At 34.2% G+C, this 18,517-nt stretch overlaps 1 protein-coding gene across 2 annotated transcripts in view; it reads right to left on the bottom strand.

The window, feature by feature from the left end:
* LOC115413455 (RING finger protein 145) overlaps positions 1 to 18,496 on the bottom strand; it is a 27,929-nt gene extending 9,433 nt beyond the window's left edge. The window contains exons 1-9 of one of the 2 annotated variants that reach the window (XM_030126314.1): positions 18,237 to 18,496; positions 17,838 to 18,158; positions 12,932 to 13,040; positions 11,277 to 11,368; positions 8,735 to 8,976; positions 6,328 to 6,503; positions 5,475 to 5,615; positions 2,919 to 3,101; positions 1,427 to 1,574 (exon numbers count right to left, since the gene is read on the bottom strand). In XM_030126314.1, coding sequence (XP_029982174.1) covers positions 1,427 to 1,574; positions 2,919 to 3,101; positions 5,475 to 5,615; positions 6,328 to 6,503; positions 8,735 to 8,976; positions 11,277 to 11,368; positions 12,932 to 13,040; positions 17,838 to 18,006 — 1,260 coding nt within the window. In that variant the 5' untranslated portion in view covers positions 18,007 to 18,158; positions 18,237 to 18,496. The remainder of the gene's footprint in view (positions 1 to 1,426; positions 1,575 to 2,918; positions 3,102 to 5,474; positions 5,616 to 6,327; positions 6,504 to 8,734; positions 8,977 to 11,276; positions 11,369 to 12,931; positions 13,041 to 17,837; positions 18,159 to 18,236) is intronic. The other variant, XM_030126313.1, reaches the window with a different exon arrangement.
* Positions 18,497 to 18,517: the final 21 nt, after the last annotated feature.

Genomic DNA, 18,517 nt, shown 5'->3' with positions numbered 1-18,517 from the left:
CTTCATGTTATTTCTAACATTTTTATTATTAAAAGGAAATGACTGTAAATAAATAATGTCTTCAAACACTGGGGGGCGCCAACTGACCCCCCTCTGTGATTCAGGATCCACTTCAGCCACTGCGTCTATTTTCATCCATTTATAACATTAGTTTCTTTGTAATTAACAGAACTCCACAAAATAAACTTTATGTTAAATTAGTAAAATAAAAGGACAGACTTTGAGAAAGTTGTTGTAAAGAAATGACAGAATCTGTTTTGAGACTAAAACATTTGCAGTAAAACAACAGATGCTAAAGGCAGCAAACTGTTAACAAAACGCATTTATTATCGAATTATCAGCCACTGTTTTGTTATTTTATCTTACATGACTGAAGAAGTATTCAGATACTTTACTCAGGTAGAAGTACTTCAAACCTATACTTAATTACTAACGTTCAACTAAGTTTTCGACCATGCAAAATTCAGACTTGTATGTGCTTGAAGATAGATTCTGTTCATTTAAATGTTATTTTGTTTTTGTCTTAATTTGCTTTGTTTTGTTTTGTTTCTTTGCATGTTCGAAATAAATAAATAAATAAAATTAAATTAAATAAATAAAAATAAAGTAAAAAATACTTAGTTACATTTTCATCACTGTGGAAGTTTTCCTTTGCAATAATTTCGATGTTTGTTTCAATCACAGGAGTTAAACTACAGAACAACCTAACACATGAATTAAAGCTAAATTTAAGTAAAATCACAAATTGCTTTAAAGGAATATAGTACATAATATAATTTTTAAATAAATATAAAGATGAGGAAAAGCAGTTTGTCTGTCTAGTGATCTGACTTATTTCATTATGTTGTTAATTTTCTTGCCTATTTTCTTAAATTTTGTTCATTTTTAACTAATTTTGTTGTTTATTTTTTGCTAATGCTTATATTTTTGTCCATTTTGTTCCTTATTTTGTTCATTTTTTCCCCCTACCTTTGTACCACTACTTACCTTTTTTTAACCATTTTTGTAAATTATCTGTTTATTAAGCTGAAATATTTTCTATAACTTTGTCCATTTCTATTAATTTTGTTTATAGTTTAGTTTTTTTGTTCATTTTGTTGCTTATTTATTTTTGTTCCTTTTTTTTTTTTTAAACAATTCTTGTAAATTATCTGTTCATTAAGATGAAATATTTTCTATTATTTAGTCCATTTCTATTAATTTTGTTTATGGTTTAGTTCTTTTTGTTGCTTATTTATATTTATTTTTGTTCCTTTCCCTGCCTATTTTATTCAATTTTCACATTTTTTAAAATACATTTTTATCTATGTATGTATCTATCTGTCTATCTATCTATCTATCTATCTGATAATGTATTGTTCTTATCTATTTTGGGTTTATTTGTCTTCTAGCTGTGAACCGTTTGTCCACACAGTTGGGTTGGTACCTGCAGGGATGTGAGCATGCAGCTGGAAACCAGGATAAGGAGCCAGAAGTCCATGTGGAAGAACTGGGAAATTTTATAAGCCATAAACACTGGGAAAACCAGCAGCAGCAGACACATACTGAGGCCACGGAAGTGTTTCCACAGACTCCTGCAAAGACCACAAACACACATGCATTACTAGAACACTGCAATAAAGATGACTTATCGCAATATACATTTTTATTTTGCCTTGAGGGTTTGTTTTGGAAAGTGATCAAAGCTAATGAAAGATTCACTATATGGACAAAAGTATGTGGACACATTAAATCCAGGGGTCTGGGATACATAACAATAAGGACTAATGTCATACACTGGAAAAAAATCTAATTCTAAACAAGTGTATTTTTCTCATTTCTAGTCCAAATATCTCATCACACTTAAAATCAGACAGAATCACCTAAAGAGGAACTTTTCAGTGAGATATAAGAACTGGTTTTTAGACAATAGATCTGGAAAGATAATTTTCACTCGTTCCATTGACAGATTTTTTGCTTGAACTAAGCAAAAAAGAAAAATCCTGAATTAAGCAAAAATTCTTGAATTAAGTAAAAAATTCTTGAATTAAGCAAAAAATCTTGAATTAAGCAAAAAATGTTCAATTAGGCAAAAAATCATGAATAAGAAAAAAAAATCTTGAATTACACAAAACATCTTGAATTATGCAAAAAATCTTGAATAAAGCAAAAAAAATCTTGAATTAAGCAAAAAAAAAACTTGAATTAAGCAAAAAAAAATCTTGAATTAAGCAAAAAATCTTGAATTAAGCAAAAACTCTTGAATTAAGAAAAAAAAAACCTTGAATTAAGTAAAAAATCTTGAATTAAGCAAAAAAAATCATGAATTAAGAAAAAAAAACCTTGAATTAAGCAAAAAAAATTGTGAATTAAGCAAAAAAAATCTTGAATTAAGCAAAATAAAAAAAATAAGGAATAAAGAAAAAAAAATCTTGAATCAAGCAAAAAAAAAATCTTGAATTAAAAAAAAAAATCTTGAATTAAGAAAAAAAATCTTGAATTAAGCAAAAAATCTTGAATTTAGCAAAAAAAAAATTCTGCCAATGGAACAAGTGAAAATTATGTTGGTAAGATTTGTTGAAATCAGACTTTCCAGATCTATTGTCTATAAACCAGTTCTTATATCTCAGTGAAAAGTTCCTCTTTAGGTGATTCTGTCTGATTTTAAGTGTGATGAGATATTTGGACTAGAAATGAGAAAAATACACTTGGTCAGATTTAGATTTTTGCAGTGTGATATAGTTTTATATTGATAAAAAATGTGATAAAATTTTATACTGGTATGAATATCATTGCACTGGTTGTTTTTGTTTAAATTGTTATCTTTGTTTCTAAAACGCCTCATCGTTAACTGATGTGAAACCGTTTTGTGGTGTCTACTGTGCCATTCCCTCGGGTTGCCGTTCCCTCAGGTTGCTGTTCCCTCAGGTTGTCGTCACCTGTTGCGTGACGCTCCCAGGGCTAAAATAACCGGATCTGTGATTTCAATCATGGACTGTAGAGTGGATGTGACCACGATGAAGAGGATGATGCTGAGGAGGAAGGTCCGCTGCAGCGCCTGCATGTCCAACAGACCCGTCTGGAGGGCCAGCAGCAGCAGGGTCACGCCCTCGGTCACGCCCCTGCAGGAAGGAAGAGGAATTACACCTGTGGACGCCAATCAGCTGATCACCATGACAACTCACAGCCTTTATTACATGAACAGACGTTACATATTAACTGCACGGAAACAAAACAGCAACACATTTTAGTTTGGAAGTGTCAGTTATTTTCATATTTACTCCAGAGTAACGACAATTTTTTATTAAAAACGACTTCATGTTCTATTTTAACTCACCGACCAATCAGACGTGAGCTACTGTGAAGGTGTCATTGTCGTTAGTAAAACTAATGGTCGGATTCATTTCAAATTTCATATGTATCTTCCTTGGGACAACGTCTACGTTTATACCTCTACTGTATTAATATAATTCAATTCTATTCTATTCTGCTCTATTCTATTTTATGCTATCCTACTCGACTCCGTTCTATTCTATTCAGATTTATTGTATAGAGGGTATGCACGTGACGTCACCGCTAGCGGAAGTCACCGTGGTTCCTCCCACTGAGTGGCAGAAAGAGGGAGATGAGTGACAGCGTTGGCTTCAATACTGTCTAAACTGAAGAACAATATTTAATAAAAAATGGGGAAGAGCTGTTGTGCAATTGATTGTATGAACAGGTTCTTAAAGCAGTGGGAGCTATCGTTTTACAGACACCGAAAGACAAAGAAAAGAGAAGTAGATGGATCCACAAATCCAGGAAACCAAACCTAGATCTGTGGATCCTGTTTGGTGTCAGCTAACATTCATTTATGCTGTATTTTTGGGTCCAATCAGACCTTAAATGACGTATTGTTTTGGCTAACGTTACTTCTTAGTAAAGCTCTTGGTTTCATGATCAGATCTTTCATGGTTTTTGTCTTTATTTTGTGATTCTGAACCTTGTGCTCCTACATGATTAGTAAACTAACTGAAACTGAGGCTAACCCAGTTTTTCAAATACGGGGGAACTGGAGAATAAAGCTACGATGGAGTATTAGGGCCACATGAGAAAATAAAAACACTTGTCACTATGAGTATAAAGTCATAAAATATTGATATAAAACCTGTAATTTTATGAGAATAAAGTTGAATACAAAAAGAATCACAATGTTATGAGAATAAAGTTGTAGTTATAAAAAAAAAAAAAAATCATAATTTAACAAAAATGTCATTCGTTTTTGAGATTAAAGTCGTCATATTCCGACAGTGAAGCCATAATATTACCAGAATTATGTGTTAATTTAAAAACAGGTGGTCTAAATCTGCTAATTTCCCAGAATCCAGTGGTGCCCTGCTGGTCCACAGCAGTAGTATCTGTGTTGGATAAAGTACTGGATCTGAACTAGACTCAGTAAATCTCCTCAGTCCCAGTAGATCATGCATATATTCACTGGGGTCAGTCCACGGTCTACTGTAAATGCACTTTGGATCAGCTGGTTCTGGGCCCTAGTTTTGGACCCTGGTTGTCAGTGATGATGAAACCATGTATATTTGTTTCAGGTCAAAACAGTGCTGAACCCCTCCACCCTGGATGTCAGGATACTCATTTGTGTCCACATGTCAGTGTTCATGGACCACTTGTTCTTTGGTAGCTCGTACAGATCCATGTCCATTCCAACTGTCCTTCATTTAATTTCATATTTCACATTTTCCTGGTCCCGCTGTGTTTACTGCTATACTCCGTCATGTTGAGCAGGTTGGTTTTTGACACTCAGTCTGACTTAGAGGGGCGTGGCCTGCGAGGGAAGTGACATATGTGCATACCCTCTATTCTGTTCTGTTCTATTCTATTCCACTTTACTGTCTACTCACTTCTATTCTACTCTACTCTGTTCAACTCTATTCTGTTATATTTTTTTCCACTGTATTCTATTCTATTTTATTCTATTCTACTCCACGCTATTCTGTTCTACTCTGTTCTGTTCTATTCTATTCTGTTTTGTTCTATTTTATTCTACTCTGTTCTACTCTATTCTCTTCTATTGTATTCTATTCTATCCGCTCTACTTTATTCTGTTCTGTTCTATTCTGTTCTATTCTATTCTATTCTACTCTACTCTACAGGGTGTCCCATAAGTCTCCATACATAGGAAGAATAAACGTTTCTTGACATAAACCATTTTTATTTATATAATATGCTCTATATGACTGCCATTTTGTCAGGAACACATTTCAATGCGTGTCCTCCACTGCTGAAGAACTATAAAGAAGAAATATAAAGAAATACATGTTAGAACCATATGTATTATGTCTCCTATGTATGGAGACTTATGGGACACCCTGTATTCTATTCCATTCTATTCTACTCTATTCTGTTCTATTGTATTCTATTCTATCCACTCTATTCTATTCTATTCTATTCTATTCTATTCACTCTACTATTCTATTCTATTCTATTCTACATGGTCCTACCTGTGCATGACGTTCTCGTTCTGCACGGCGGCGTATCCTCCCAGGTAGAACTTGCATAGGTTGAGGAGTCCGAGCGCCAGATACGACACCACGAAGGTCAGACCGAGCAGCGAGTACGGCGTCGCACAACATTCAGAAACGCTGCAGCCGAACACACAAACATGAACACAACGTTGACATGAACAGTCAGTTTAGTTCAGGCTCCACATACAGACCAATAAAATAATAACAATGAAATATAAATAATGACAACTACAAATGTTCGCTTTGAAGTAAATTTACGTAAGAATATTTACATTTACAGTCTAGAAAATATTAGAATAATAGAATAGAATAGAATAATAGAAAATATTTCAGCTTAATAAACAGATAATTTACAAAAATGGTTAAAAAAGGAACAAAAATAAACATAATTAAGCAACAAAATGAACAAAAAGAACTAAACCATAAACAAAATCAATAGAAATGGACAAAATAATAGAAAATATTTCAGCAGTCTTAGGAAACTCTGAGGAAACTCTGTGGAATGAGCCTCTGAGAGCGTGGAATGACACTGTGGTGTAAACTCTCAGAAAATACATCGACACAATGCCAGAAAGATGCGCTGCTGTGATTGTTACCGAGGGAGGGCCATACTAAATATTAGAGTCAAATGTCAAAAAAAAAAAAAAAGGGACTGGACTGATAAATTTGTAGGTGAAATATTCTCAGTACCTTCGCCTTTACCTTTTGCAATGGCAAAAAAAGTGAAATTCAGGCTCTGGGAACAAAATAAACCACCAGTTTCTTAAGATTTGACAAGTGTTCTAATATTTTTTGCACACCACTGTAAGTCTCAATCCGCAAATCCCACCTTGTGAGCAGGAAGAACAAGATTCCCTGATGACCTGCTGAAGCGCTGCCGGCGATGGTGTCTGAGCACAGCTGGACGACGAACAGAACGAACCAGAAGACACTGAAGAGAACGGGGACGGCGAACTGGTTCCACAGAGAGACCCCCACCGCCAGAAGTCTGTACAACTCAATCACCTGGTGGAGAACGAAGCACAGACGCCGTCAACAAACATTCATCCACTTCCAGTTCAGTTCTATTAAAACACAGATACACTGCAGACTGTGGTCCAACTGTAGCAGAGCAGCTCACAGATATTCACTACGTGGACAAAAGTATGTGGACACAGTGAATCCAGGTGTTTGTTTTCTAACAGGGGTCTGGGATAAAAAACAATAAATGTTAGAATATAGTTTTATATTATGGGATAAATATCATATTGATTATTAAGACTGATGTTTCTATGTTAAATCGCCATGAACAGGACATCTTACAGCTGTGTCCCAATACTTTTGTCCACATAGTTTAGAAACATCAGTATTTCCTTACAGTTTAATGGTAGATTTTTCTTCCTCAGTGAGATGTGAAGAAAGCAGATGGTTAGTTGTGGTAGAAAATTATTATTTATATAGTTTTATATTATGGGATAAATATCATTGCATTGGTTAGTTTGAGTTAAATTGTTATCTTTGTTTCCAAAATGACTCAGAGATGGTTTAGACTTCATTTCTCTCAACATTATTTTGTTTTTTTTTTTTTAAATCCATGACTTGGATTTTAAATGTTCTACTTCTAAATTTCTAAAAACATTTTTCCTGCTCTGACTGTAAATAATTTTCTACCACATCTAACCATCTACTTTCTTCACATCTCACTGAGGAAGAAAAATCTACCATTAAACTTTAAGGAAATATTGATGTTTTTATGTCAAATCCTCATGAACAGGACATCTGACAGCTGTAGAGCTTATAAATTATAACTCATAATTTATAACTGAAGAACTACAACACCAAAATTAATCCATTACACCTAATTTAAAAGGCAATAATCTCTAGTTTCAGGACATTTTTTTAGTATGCGGTTAAAATACAACCAGGATTACACACCTTATATGGACAAAAGTATGTGGACACATTGAATTCAGGTGTTTCTTTTCTAGCAGGGGTCTGGGATCCAAAACAGTAATGACTAATGTCAGAATATAGTTTTATATTATGGGATAAATATCTGTGCATTGGTTAGTTTGGGTTAAATTGTTATCTTTGTTTCCAAAATGACACAGAGATGGTTTGGACTGAATTTCTCTCAACATTGATTTTTGTTTTTTTATCCATGATTATGATTTTAAACATTGTTCCTCTAAATTTCCAAAATATTTTTCCTGCTCTGACTGTAAATAATAATTTTCTACCACATCTAGCCATCTACTTTCTTCACATTTCACTGAGGAAGAAAAATCTACCATTAAACTTGAAGTAAATATTGATGTTTTTATGTCAAATCATCATGAACAGGACATCTGACAGCTGTAGACATGATGTGTCCCAATATTTTTGTCCATATAGTTTATAAACATCAATCTGCACGGTAACTACTGAGCCTCTGAACATCCAAATGGGTCATATCTGATGACCATGAAAAGATGAATAACTGTATTTTACACCAATTATTTACATGGATTGATAGAATTAGTGGATCAGCAGGTATTTAAGGGGTTAACAGAATAAATAAAGGGTTCTGGATGATAGGAAACTATGAACTCACCTCATTTTTCAAGTATTTTGCTCATTTTCTCCTAACTTTAGGAGGATTTGTTTACTTTAATGCAATAATTCAAGGTATTTTGGTTCATTTTTTCCTTATTTTTTCAATTATTTTGCTCATTTAATTCTCATTTTACAAGTTTTTGTTAATTTTATCCTATGAATAATTGAGGCAAAACTGTATTTTATACCAATTACTTCCATGTATTGATAGGATTAGTGTATCAGCAGGTATTAAACAGTATAGATCAGTAGATGGTTTTGGTTTTTGAGGGTTAACAAAATAAATACAGGGTTCTGGATGGCATAAAACTATGAACTCTCCTCATTTTTCAAGTATTTTGCTCATTTTCTCCTCACTTTAGGAGGATTTGTTCACATTTATGCCATATTTCAAGGTATTTTGGTTCTTTTTTCCTTATTTTTTCAATTATTTTGCTCATTTAATTCTCATTTTACAAGTTTTTGTTAATTTTATCCAATGAATAATTAAGGCAAAACTGTATTTTACACCAATTATTTCCATGTATTGATAGGATTAGTGGATCAGCAGGTATTAAACAGATTAGATCAGTAGATGGTTTTGGTCGTCGGTGGATGTTTGGGTCTTTATGGGTTAATACTTCAGACATTAAACTGATTTTTAACAGATCTGCAGCTGGTACCTCTAACAGAAGCAGCTCTGAATATGCCGCCCTGGCGAGGCGATATGGCACAAAGAGATTGGAGAGGAGGAACACGGCGACGCCCACTGCGGTCAGACCCATGGAGACGGTGTGGACGGTCAGCAGCGTGGCGTGAGGCGCAGCGCACAGCCGGGCCAGCAGGGGGAGCATGTGAGAAGAAAACAACCACACCTTTCTGGTCTTCATCAGGAAGGCACACAGGGTGCTGAGAATAATCTGACCTGAACAACCGAACACACAGCAGCATTAAAAACAGACGACTCATGGCACCAGTGTCAACCCCACAAATGGAATAAACATGTGCAGCTCTAACTTATTGTGCAATAACTTGTTTTTACCTTCCAGTACTTCTTTTATTTATTTATTTATTTTTCTGATACAGTACTCTATTTTACAAGTGTGTGTTTGTCTGTGCAATAACTGTTTTTATATGTTTTAACTGCATTTATGTTTTATCTGTGTTTATGTTTTAGCTGCGTTTATGTTTTAGCTGCGTTTATGTTTTATCTGCGTTTGTTTTATCTGTGTTTATGTTTTAGCTGTTTGTTTTATCTGTGTTTATGTTTTATCTGCGTTTATGTTTTAGCTGTGTTTGTTTTATCTGTGTTTATGTTTTAGCTGTTTGTTTTATCTGTGTTTATGTTTTATCTGCGTTTATATTTTAGCTGCGTTTATGTTTTAGCTGTTTGTTTTATCTGTGTTTATGTTTTATCTGTGTTTATGTTTTATCTGCGTTTATGTTTAGCTGCATTTATGTTTAGCTGTGTTTATGTTTTAGCTTCGTTTAGGTTTTAGCTATGTTTATGTTTTAGCTGCGTCTATGTTTTAGCTGCATTTATGTTTTAGCTACGTTTATATTTTAGCTATGTTTATGTTTTAGCTATGTTTATGTTTTAGCTGCGTTCATGTTTTATCTGCGTTTACGTTTTAGCTGCGTTTATGTTTTTGCTGCATTTATGTTTAAGCTGCGTTTATGTTTTGTTTCTGTTTTTGTTCATGTCTTTCTTTTCTTTGGATTCTGTAACTCAGGGAAACGCACAAGAATCCCAATGTACCTATACTGTGATGTATCTGTGCAAATGGAAAACAAAGTCTACTCATTTAACATAATAATCCCACAAATGTAATAACTTTTCCACAAATGTAACAACAGTCTCCTACCACAAACATAATAGCTCATTTCCCACAAACGTAACAAATTAATAATAAAAATAACAATAATAATATATATGTAATAATTATAAATTTGTGGGTATTTATTACGTTTGTGGGAGGGTAAAAATCTATAGTTTCCAAAAATTTTAATAATTTCCCACAAATGTATTAAATTAGTCCATCACATACATTTAAATAATGCATGCATGAATATTCACTCATCTTTCTTTTTCTTCCCATTTCTTTTCGTCCTTTGGATACTTGCCTTTTTTTAGAATGATCAAATGTTGCAGTTACGCCACATGGTACTAAATTCAGATTAATAGGTGTTTAATTACAAATACGAGAGGAGGAACAAAACAGAATGGGAAAAAATGTAAAGGTTTTATTATAAAAGCTTCAGTATGAACTGGATATTATTTATTCCAAAACCGGCCCGCCAAAGGTTCCAATCTGGCCCACGGGAAGAATTTGTAAAGTGCAGAAGATATTAACAGTCAAGGGTGTCAAACTCGAAAATAATAGTATAATAACCTTGAAATAATAACTCCAAATTCTCTTCTTGGTTTCATGTGACGAAAATAATATGACATCATGTCTATAAATAATGGCAAAACCAATTTTTTCTCTTTGATTTGCTGCAAAGAACATTAAATTCTGATAGCCTTTAATAATAAAATGTCAATAACCTGAACAAATATGAACAACCTGAAATGTCTAAAGAAAAACAAGTGCAATTTTAACAATATTCTGCCTGTTTAATGTCTTGGTAGATCTGATCTGTAATGCACATGTAGAAATCATAAGTTGAGGCAGAATATTGATCAGATTTTTCTTATTATTATTTCTTATAATTTTTCTTCAGAAATTTCAGTTTTTTCAGGAGAAATTTCAGTTTTTTCAGGAGAAATTTCAGTTTTTTCAAGTTATTCACATCTTTTTTGTTTGGATAGTTTGTAAAATGTAAATGTTTTCATAATTTAATGTTATTTTTTGCATATAAAAAATTTGGAGTTGTCATTATTTATGGGCTATTATGCTATTATTTTATTGGCCCGGCCCACTGGAGATCAAATTGAGCTGAATGTGGCCCCTGAAAGAAAATGAGTTTGATACCCCTGTTTTAAAATATAATAGAAGCCTGTGTTTGTAAATAAAATATCTGGATCTGGATGGAGACAGTAGGGGCACACTGGGGGAAAATGAGGAATTACGTTTGTGGGATTATTACATTAAAAGCTGCAAATTTTTATTACGTTCGTGGAGTTAACATACAAACAGTAACATAAACCACAACATACGAACAATATTTAGTGACTGGACTGAACTCAGGTGTCTTTTATTCTGCGTTCAGTTTGTTTCTTACTTGTCAGCGCAGAGACGAATCTGTTGAAGGCCAGAGAGTCCAAGTACACAGCTCCTTCATAACCGTACTGCAGCTCCTCACGAACATAATCCCTGGAACAAACAAGTCATGTATTAAATAAAAGAGCTCATTTTAAGCCTTAAAAGACATAGAACTAGACTGGAGGCAACTTCCAAGTGAATTCTATTTTACATTTAACCTTTCTCAGCTCACCAAATAAACATTATTATATTGAATTAGAATCAACCAATTGAACAAAAACGATCAACAAATTTAACAAAAATGGACAAAATAATCAATAAATTTAAAAAAAGGATCAACAAATTGAACAAAATAACCTACAAATTGAACAAAAATAAACAAAACTAGAAGCACTCGGAGAGCGCAGACCTCCGCCAAGGCTGATCAGTGGGCCCCCCCCCGTGGGCCCCCCCACCCCCGATCACCACCAAAATTTAATCATTTCTTCCTTATCCCATTTCCAACAAACCCTGAAAATTTCATCCAAATCTGTCCATAACTTTTTGAGTTATGTGACACACTAACGGACAGACAAACAAACAAACAAACAAACAAACAGACAAACAAACCCTGGCAAAAACATAACCTCCTTGGCGGAGTTAATGATCAACAAATTGAACAAAATGATCAACAAATTGAACAAAAATGAACAAAATAAACAAATTGAACAAAATGATCAACAAATTGAACAAAATAATCAACAATTTGAACAAAACTGAACAAAATAATCAACAAATTGAACAAAAATGGACAAAATAATCAATAAATCGAACAAAATGATCAACAAATTGAACAAAATAACCTACAAATTGAACAAAAATAAACAAAATAATCAACAAATTGAACAAAATGATCAACAAATTGAACAAAATAATCAACAAATTGAACAGAAATGAACAAAATAATCAACAAATTGGACAAAATGATCAACAAATTGAACAAAATGATCAACAAAGTGAACAAAATGAACAAAATGATCAAAAAATTTCACAAAAAAAAAATCAACAAAATAAACAAATTGAACAAAAATCAACAAAAAATAAACAAATTGAACATAAAAGAATCGACAAAATAATCAACAAACTGAAGAAAAATCAACAAAATATTCAGTTTTCATTCAACTCATGTCAAATGTTTTTAACTGTTTGTGCTGTTTCTTGTCATGGGGTCAAAGGTCACATTAAATAGTGACTTTAACCTTTAAAACACATATATTTCAGTTTTTTGTATCTTTTAAGGCTGGGCACATATTTCCTGTATTTTCTTGTTTTATGTGAAGGAAAGAGACTGAGAAATAAATATGATCATTTGAACTCTGAAAAACAAAGATAAAGGCGGAAATATCGTCTATCTTGGTTAGTTTCCCTGTTCTCATCCTCATTGTTTAATTTACATTCTTAAAAAACAGGTTTGGCCTTTTGGTATGGAGCCGTCTGCGTTTAAAGACTCGGCCGACCCTTCGTCTCCTATTACAGCTGAGCAGTAAACACGGTCTTTTCCACCGGATACTGAACTGCACTGAGCTCCAAAATCAAATATGAGGCTGGAAGCTATCGGATCTGCACAGAAAACTGATCCCAGAGCAGTAAACGTAGGGAGCGTAGAGCAGGAATGGAAGCGTCGGGGAATCTCACTTGGAAATCTGATGCCCCATGTATAAAAGAAGAGCAGCCAGGATATGGAGGTAGAGCGTCACAATGTGCCTCAGCGGCAGAACCAGCACCACCACATTGACCAGATGACCTGGAACACAACCAGTAAGACCAGCAGGGGGTTAATGGGACGACCGATCACATCTGAAGGAAACAGGACATCACACCATGCGTTTCCATGACAACTTTTATTCCTGGTTTAATCTGATTAAAGGTTAAATCCTATTTCAGATGCCCATGTAAACACCTTATTCAAGTTAAAAAAGAATAGTTCGGATTAAATTTAAACCCGATGAAAGTCACTGGTTTAATCCCCTTTTAATTCCGATCTAAATTATTCCTCGGGACATGTAAACCCTTTATTCCATTTGGACTTTATTCCTTCCATTCTGCACATGCTCGTTGTCTTGTCCTGTTGCGATGACGCACACATTCTACGCTGGCGGAAGAATATGCAATGCAGTCCAGTCTTCCCAAACCATTCCAGTGGGCTATTCTGATGGGATCTACCAGCCTGGAAAACCCTGAAGGATTATTTCACCACTTGTTTTTTATTCATTCATTTGTCATGCACTAATGAGTTCAATAAGTGGGCAAAACAGTTTGCACTGCAGTGCACCGATTACCTTGTTCTCGCAGCCCTTCTGTTAGCTTAGCTTAGCCTAGTTTAGCATAATCGCTTCATTCCTATGGTCAGATGTAGTCAGGCTTTTATAGGTGATCCGTAGTATTTTATGAGTGATTTTATGAAATTCGGTTCTCCATAATCATTCCTTTAGTCTGCTGGGGTCAATATGATCACAAATTGAGGCTCAAATCATGGCCATGTGACTTACTGCAGTAATAAAATCTTGGGAAATAAAAACTAATGCAAAGCTAAAACAGTAAAGCAAAGCTAATTTAGTGCATGCATCCCTTCCAACAAAAAGATTTTCCAACTTCCGTCAACACAACAGTCCCAAGACTGTATGAGTGCAGTAAGTCGCAGATCTAATGAAATAATTAGGGAAACTTGGATTTCAGAAAATCACTTACAAAAGACAACAAATCACCTTTAAAAAACTGGCTACGTGTGACATGGAAATACAGTGACTATGCTAAGCTAAGCTAACAGAAGGACTGCGAGAACAAGGCAACGTGAGCACTGCAGCGCAAACCCTTAAGCTCACTGATCTACCTCATTAATACCTCATGTAAACCTTTATTCAGGTTTAGCATTTCCATGTAAACAGAAGAGAAAATACTTTAGTTCCGAATTAAATTTCTTCTGGAAAAATAAATCAGATTTAAAAAACATCATGTAACTGTGGCCACAGTTTAATTCAAGATTCTGCAAAGACTGCAACCACATAAAAAGAACATCAGAGTGGATTGCTCCTTTTGGAATCAATCAGAAGAAAATGCATATCATCTGTTTTGGTTCTGTCCCTTCTCAAATGTTTTCTGGCAAGATGTCTGTTTTTTATTTGTCAGAATACTGACTCTGATTTTTCTTTTACTTACTCAAAAATGTTGTTTGGTATTTTCTCATATCCTGCTAACAAATCAGATCAATATTACATCATCAATCTAATTTTATTTTTAGCAAAATACCACATTCATAAATCCAAATTCTCCAATCACAAACCTCCTTTTTTAATCTTTATAATTGAGCTTACTCAATATATTTCAAGTATTCAGTATTCTGAAAATAAAAAAGCTGTCAAAACCACTGATTTATGTAGCAGGTATGATCTTTGCGTAAACTGATATATTATTTCTGCTTGCATATTTTGTCCCGTGGCCATGTTCTGTTCTACTCATGTTGTCATATCAATATTGTATTGTACCTTTTATGTTTCTATTGCACTCTGTATAATACAAAATAAATAAATGTAAAAATAAAAAAATAATTTTTTTTAAAAAAAGACTGCAATGACATTCCTCCATATGTTTATTACCCCCCCACCAAGAGGAAGTAAGGGGTATTATTTTTAGTTCGGTTTGTGTCTTTGTTCGTTTGTTAACACCTTAGCAGCAAAAATATTGGTTGGATTCATACCAGATTGGGTTTATAGATTGCCAGTGATCCAGAATAGATGTGATTACACTTTGGGAAAAGTAGGTCAAAGTTCAAATTAGGGATGTAACGATTACCGGTATGACGATAAACCATGGTGAAAGTGCCAACGGTTAGTATTACCATTTAAATTCTAATTATCATGATAACTGTGTTTGATTACCACATTTTTCCGGAGAAAACGTCTATGTAAAGATCTGCTTTTATGTCAAATATTTGAGTTTAGTTTTAATATATTACAATTTTAATTGTATATACCTAATATTTGGAACCAATATTCACTTTTAAAGTCTTTGAAAAGGTTTGTTAAGCATCTGTGTGTTATTTATGCAATAAATTATATACATTTTTCAAATTGGATTTTATATTTTTTTTGTGTGTTTTTGTCCTTTTATGTTGACATAGTAGGTTAAAGTGAAAAAAAATAATACACAGATGAGATAGATTAAGTTGTGTTGAAAAAAAAAAGATACCAAACATGGGTATAGTAAACATTTGTTTATATAGTATATAAAGGCAAAATCAAAAGTACTGAAAAACGGCCAAAATAGGCTCAGACCACTAAGTCATGGTTTTCCCTGTTTTTTGTGGGTGTTGGTGGCTTTGGTTGATTCAACTCTACTTGATCGTCATTGCACATTTCACGAGTCCAAGGCAACAAAATGCAGATTACATCCAACCAGAAGTGCAAAGCAGTCAGATAATATGATATGAATATGCACTAGTTGTCCCCCAAGAAAACCCAGTGTCATTTGATGTTTAATTTTACATCTTTTTAAAAAAATTTCTGATGCACAAAGGGAGCCTTCAGTGTCCTGATGCAGCTTTAGTAGTTGCTTAAGTTCAGCTGGACTGGTTTTGTTCATGAAAACATTTTTTCTCTCATCCAAGAGAACTTTTAAAGTTTCTTGGATGGTATGAAACGTTTACAAGAATAAAACCAGTCCAATTTAGGGTTGTGCGATAGTTTTATTTATTTATCTACTGGTGCTGTATCCTGTCCCATGAACAGTTAAAAGTTTTTACATTTTGCTTCATATTTGTTTTGCATCTTGTGACATATTTATTTACTTATTTTGGTCTGGTATAATGCTTTTGCATCATTTCGTCAGGTATATGTTTACCTATGTTTTGTACTTGCTGGACATGTAGTTTTGCACTTGGCTTCGTATTCATTTTGCATTATCTTTGGATGTATTTAGTTTGGTTTGTCTGACTTTATACAGTATGATTTTATATCTAGTTGTGTATGGCTAACCATTAAGGCTATTATTATTTAGAAGGGGGCAGGAAATATAAGATTTTCTTCATCCTGTTCCTTTTTGAGCATGGGTGTGTACATGTTTGTTTACTTGATGATTATTGAATGTTTGCTGATGAAATGCACAACCATGAACGAAATAAATGAAATGAAATGTTTCAGTATGCCATGTCATAGTACTGCTGTCACGTGTCTGCAGTGTTATTTATTATTATGTGTCTGCACTGAGATGGCGTTGCAGCCCCCCGTGCACTATTGCCTACAATGAATTTCCCCCCAGGGACAATAAAGTAGGCTATATCTTATCTATCTTATCTTATCAATTGAACTTCAACAACTACTATGGATGAATGATGACCTGAACAAATGAGAACTTACACAGATGACCTGATGTAGAACATTTTTACTTTTTCTATATATAAAGAGTCACATCATTTTGGACTCATATTAATCCCAATATCTGTGCAGACATTTGGAAAAGATAGAATAGATTAGAGCTGAAACGATTAATCGATTAGGTGCTTGAAGCGAATGCAAAAATTCATGATTCAATTAACTGACTTGAATGGATCGAAAGGAAATATTCTATTGCAGTTTTCCTGAATTGAAGCTTCTTTGTGTGTCACAATAAGCGTCCGTGTGAAACACAACAGTGGAACCAATGTTTAACAGCAGAGAAATGAAGGAAACAACGCTTTGATTCAGGAGAATTGTGGTTGAATGATTTTTTTTTTTGGATCATTTTGTGTCGATTAATCGTTTCAGCTCTAGAATAGATTTATAAATACCCCAAATACTTAAAAACAAAGCTTGCAGATAAGGGTGTGTATTGGCAAGAATCTGGCGATGCGATACCAATCACAATACTAGGATCACGATAGAATATATCACGATATATCACAATACTGTTAAAAAGGCAATTTTTGTTTGTTTCTTTTTTTTTTTTAAATGATTATTTCCCTGAAGAATTGAATTACACCAGAAATCTGCACAAATACTAAACACATTTTTATTTGATCCCAACAGGATCTAATGCTATATCACAAAATGTTCCTGTGTTTAAACTAAAATTATGTTTTACAGACATTACAGTTTAAGATCCTATTCAAATGTTCATATTCTATTAGTTCAGAACTAACATCAGAACATTATTTTTGTGCAATCCCAACAAAGGAACTAACATTATTTAATAAAAGAGTGTTAAACAATAAAAAACAAAAATGAACCTCCACAATATCTGCATTTGAATAAATACCTTAAAATATCGATACAGTACTTTTTAATACCAATACAGTATTGTGAAATGAAATATCGCGATATATTGCTGAACCGATACTTTCTTACACCCCTACTTGCAGATGAAGTTCACTGATCACCCTCAGATCTAGGAGGTGATGTTATTTAGTTTATTTAACAAGGACCTCAAACTTACTATAGCACATGCACATATCACTAATAAATTTGATAAATCGTGTTGCCCCAGTTAGAAAAGTATTGAAACCAGTCACATAGACCCTGAGTAAAGCTAGTTTTAGGTGCTTTTTTTATAATCTGCTGTACATACTCACCAAGGTAGTACATGTTCCAGATGACATACTTGTATTTGAAGAGCATGTCTTCATTTTTGGCCTTAAGGTGCTCCGTTAAACCTTCAATGTCACATTTATACAGCAGGTCCAGCACCAGGATGCTCGGTACCCTGAGGGCGACGTTGGCCAGCTCTTCCAGTCGAGGCATCTCTGAAACCAGTGCGGTTTGGATGGGACAGACCAGTATGTGTCACATGCTGTTAGCAAACCGCCTGGACAGCTACTTGGCCCGTCTTCGTGTCATCTGACAAGCACAAAAACCTCCGAGTTACAAGCAGGCGAACACAGACCCCTGTAGGACTGAGCACAAGCTTTAACACAACATCCTGACACCGTTTTCACCGCGCTAACAGGTCTGAATCCAACTGCTGGACTTACTTTGCACAGGATCCGTCATCACAGCCGAACAGCCATTTGTTAGCTAGTTTCTGCAGATAGTTAGCCTTCACAGCGCTAACAAACATGATTTTACTGCGATAACCGCCGGATATTTCGGCTTTAGTTGTAACTTCCGCCTGTCAGAAATATTTATAAACTGTCTTCATGGTGAAACCAAATTTAAAGAGCTAAAAACAGCGATACTGGGGTGAATAAAGAGACTTCATGTGCAATGTTATGATTCCGTTCGGCTGCGTGGCCATTTCCGTCTACGTCATCGG

This window comes from Sphaeramia orbicularis, chromosome 22, assembly GCF_902148855.1.
Source record: "Sphaeramia orbicularis chromosome 22, fSphaOr1.1, whole genome shotgun sequence".
NCBI lineage: Eukaryota > Metazoa > Chordata > Actinopteri > Kurtiformes > Apogonidae > Sphaeramia > Sphaeramia orbicularis.
The sequence above is the reverse complement of the archived record's forward strand: the minus strand, read 5'-3'. Positions and strand labels throughout refer to the sequence as shown.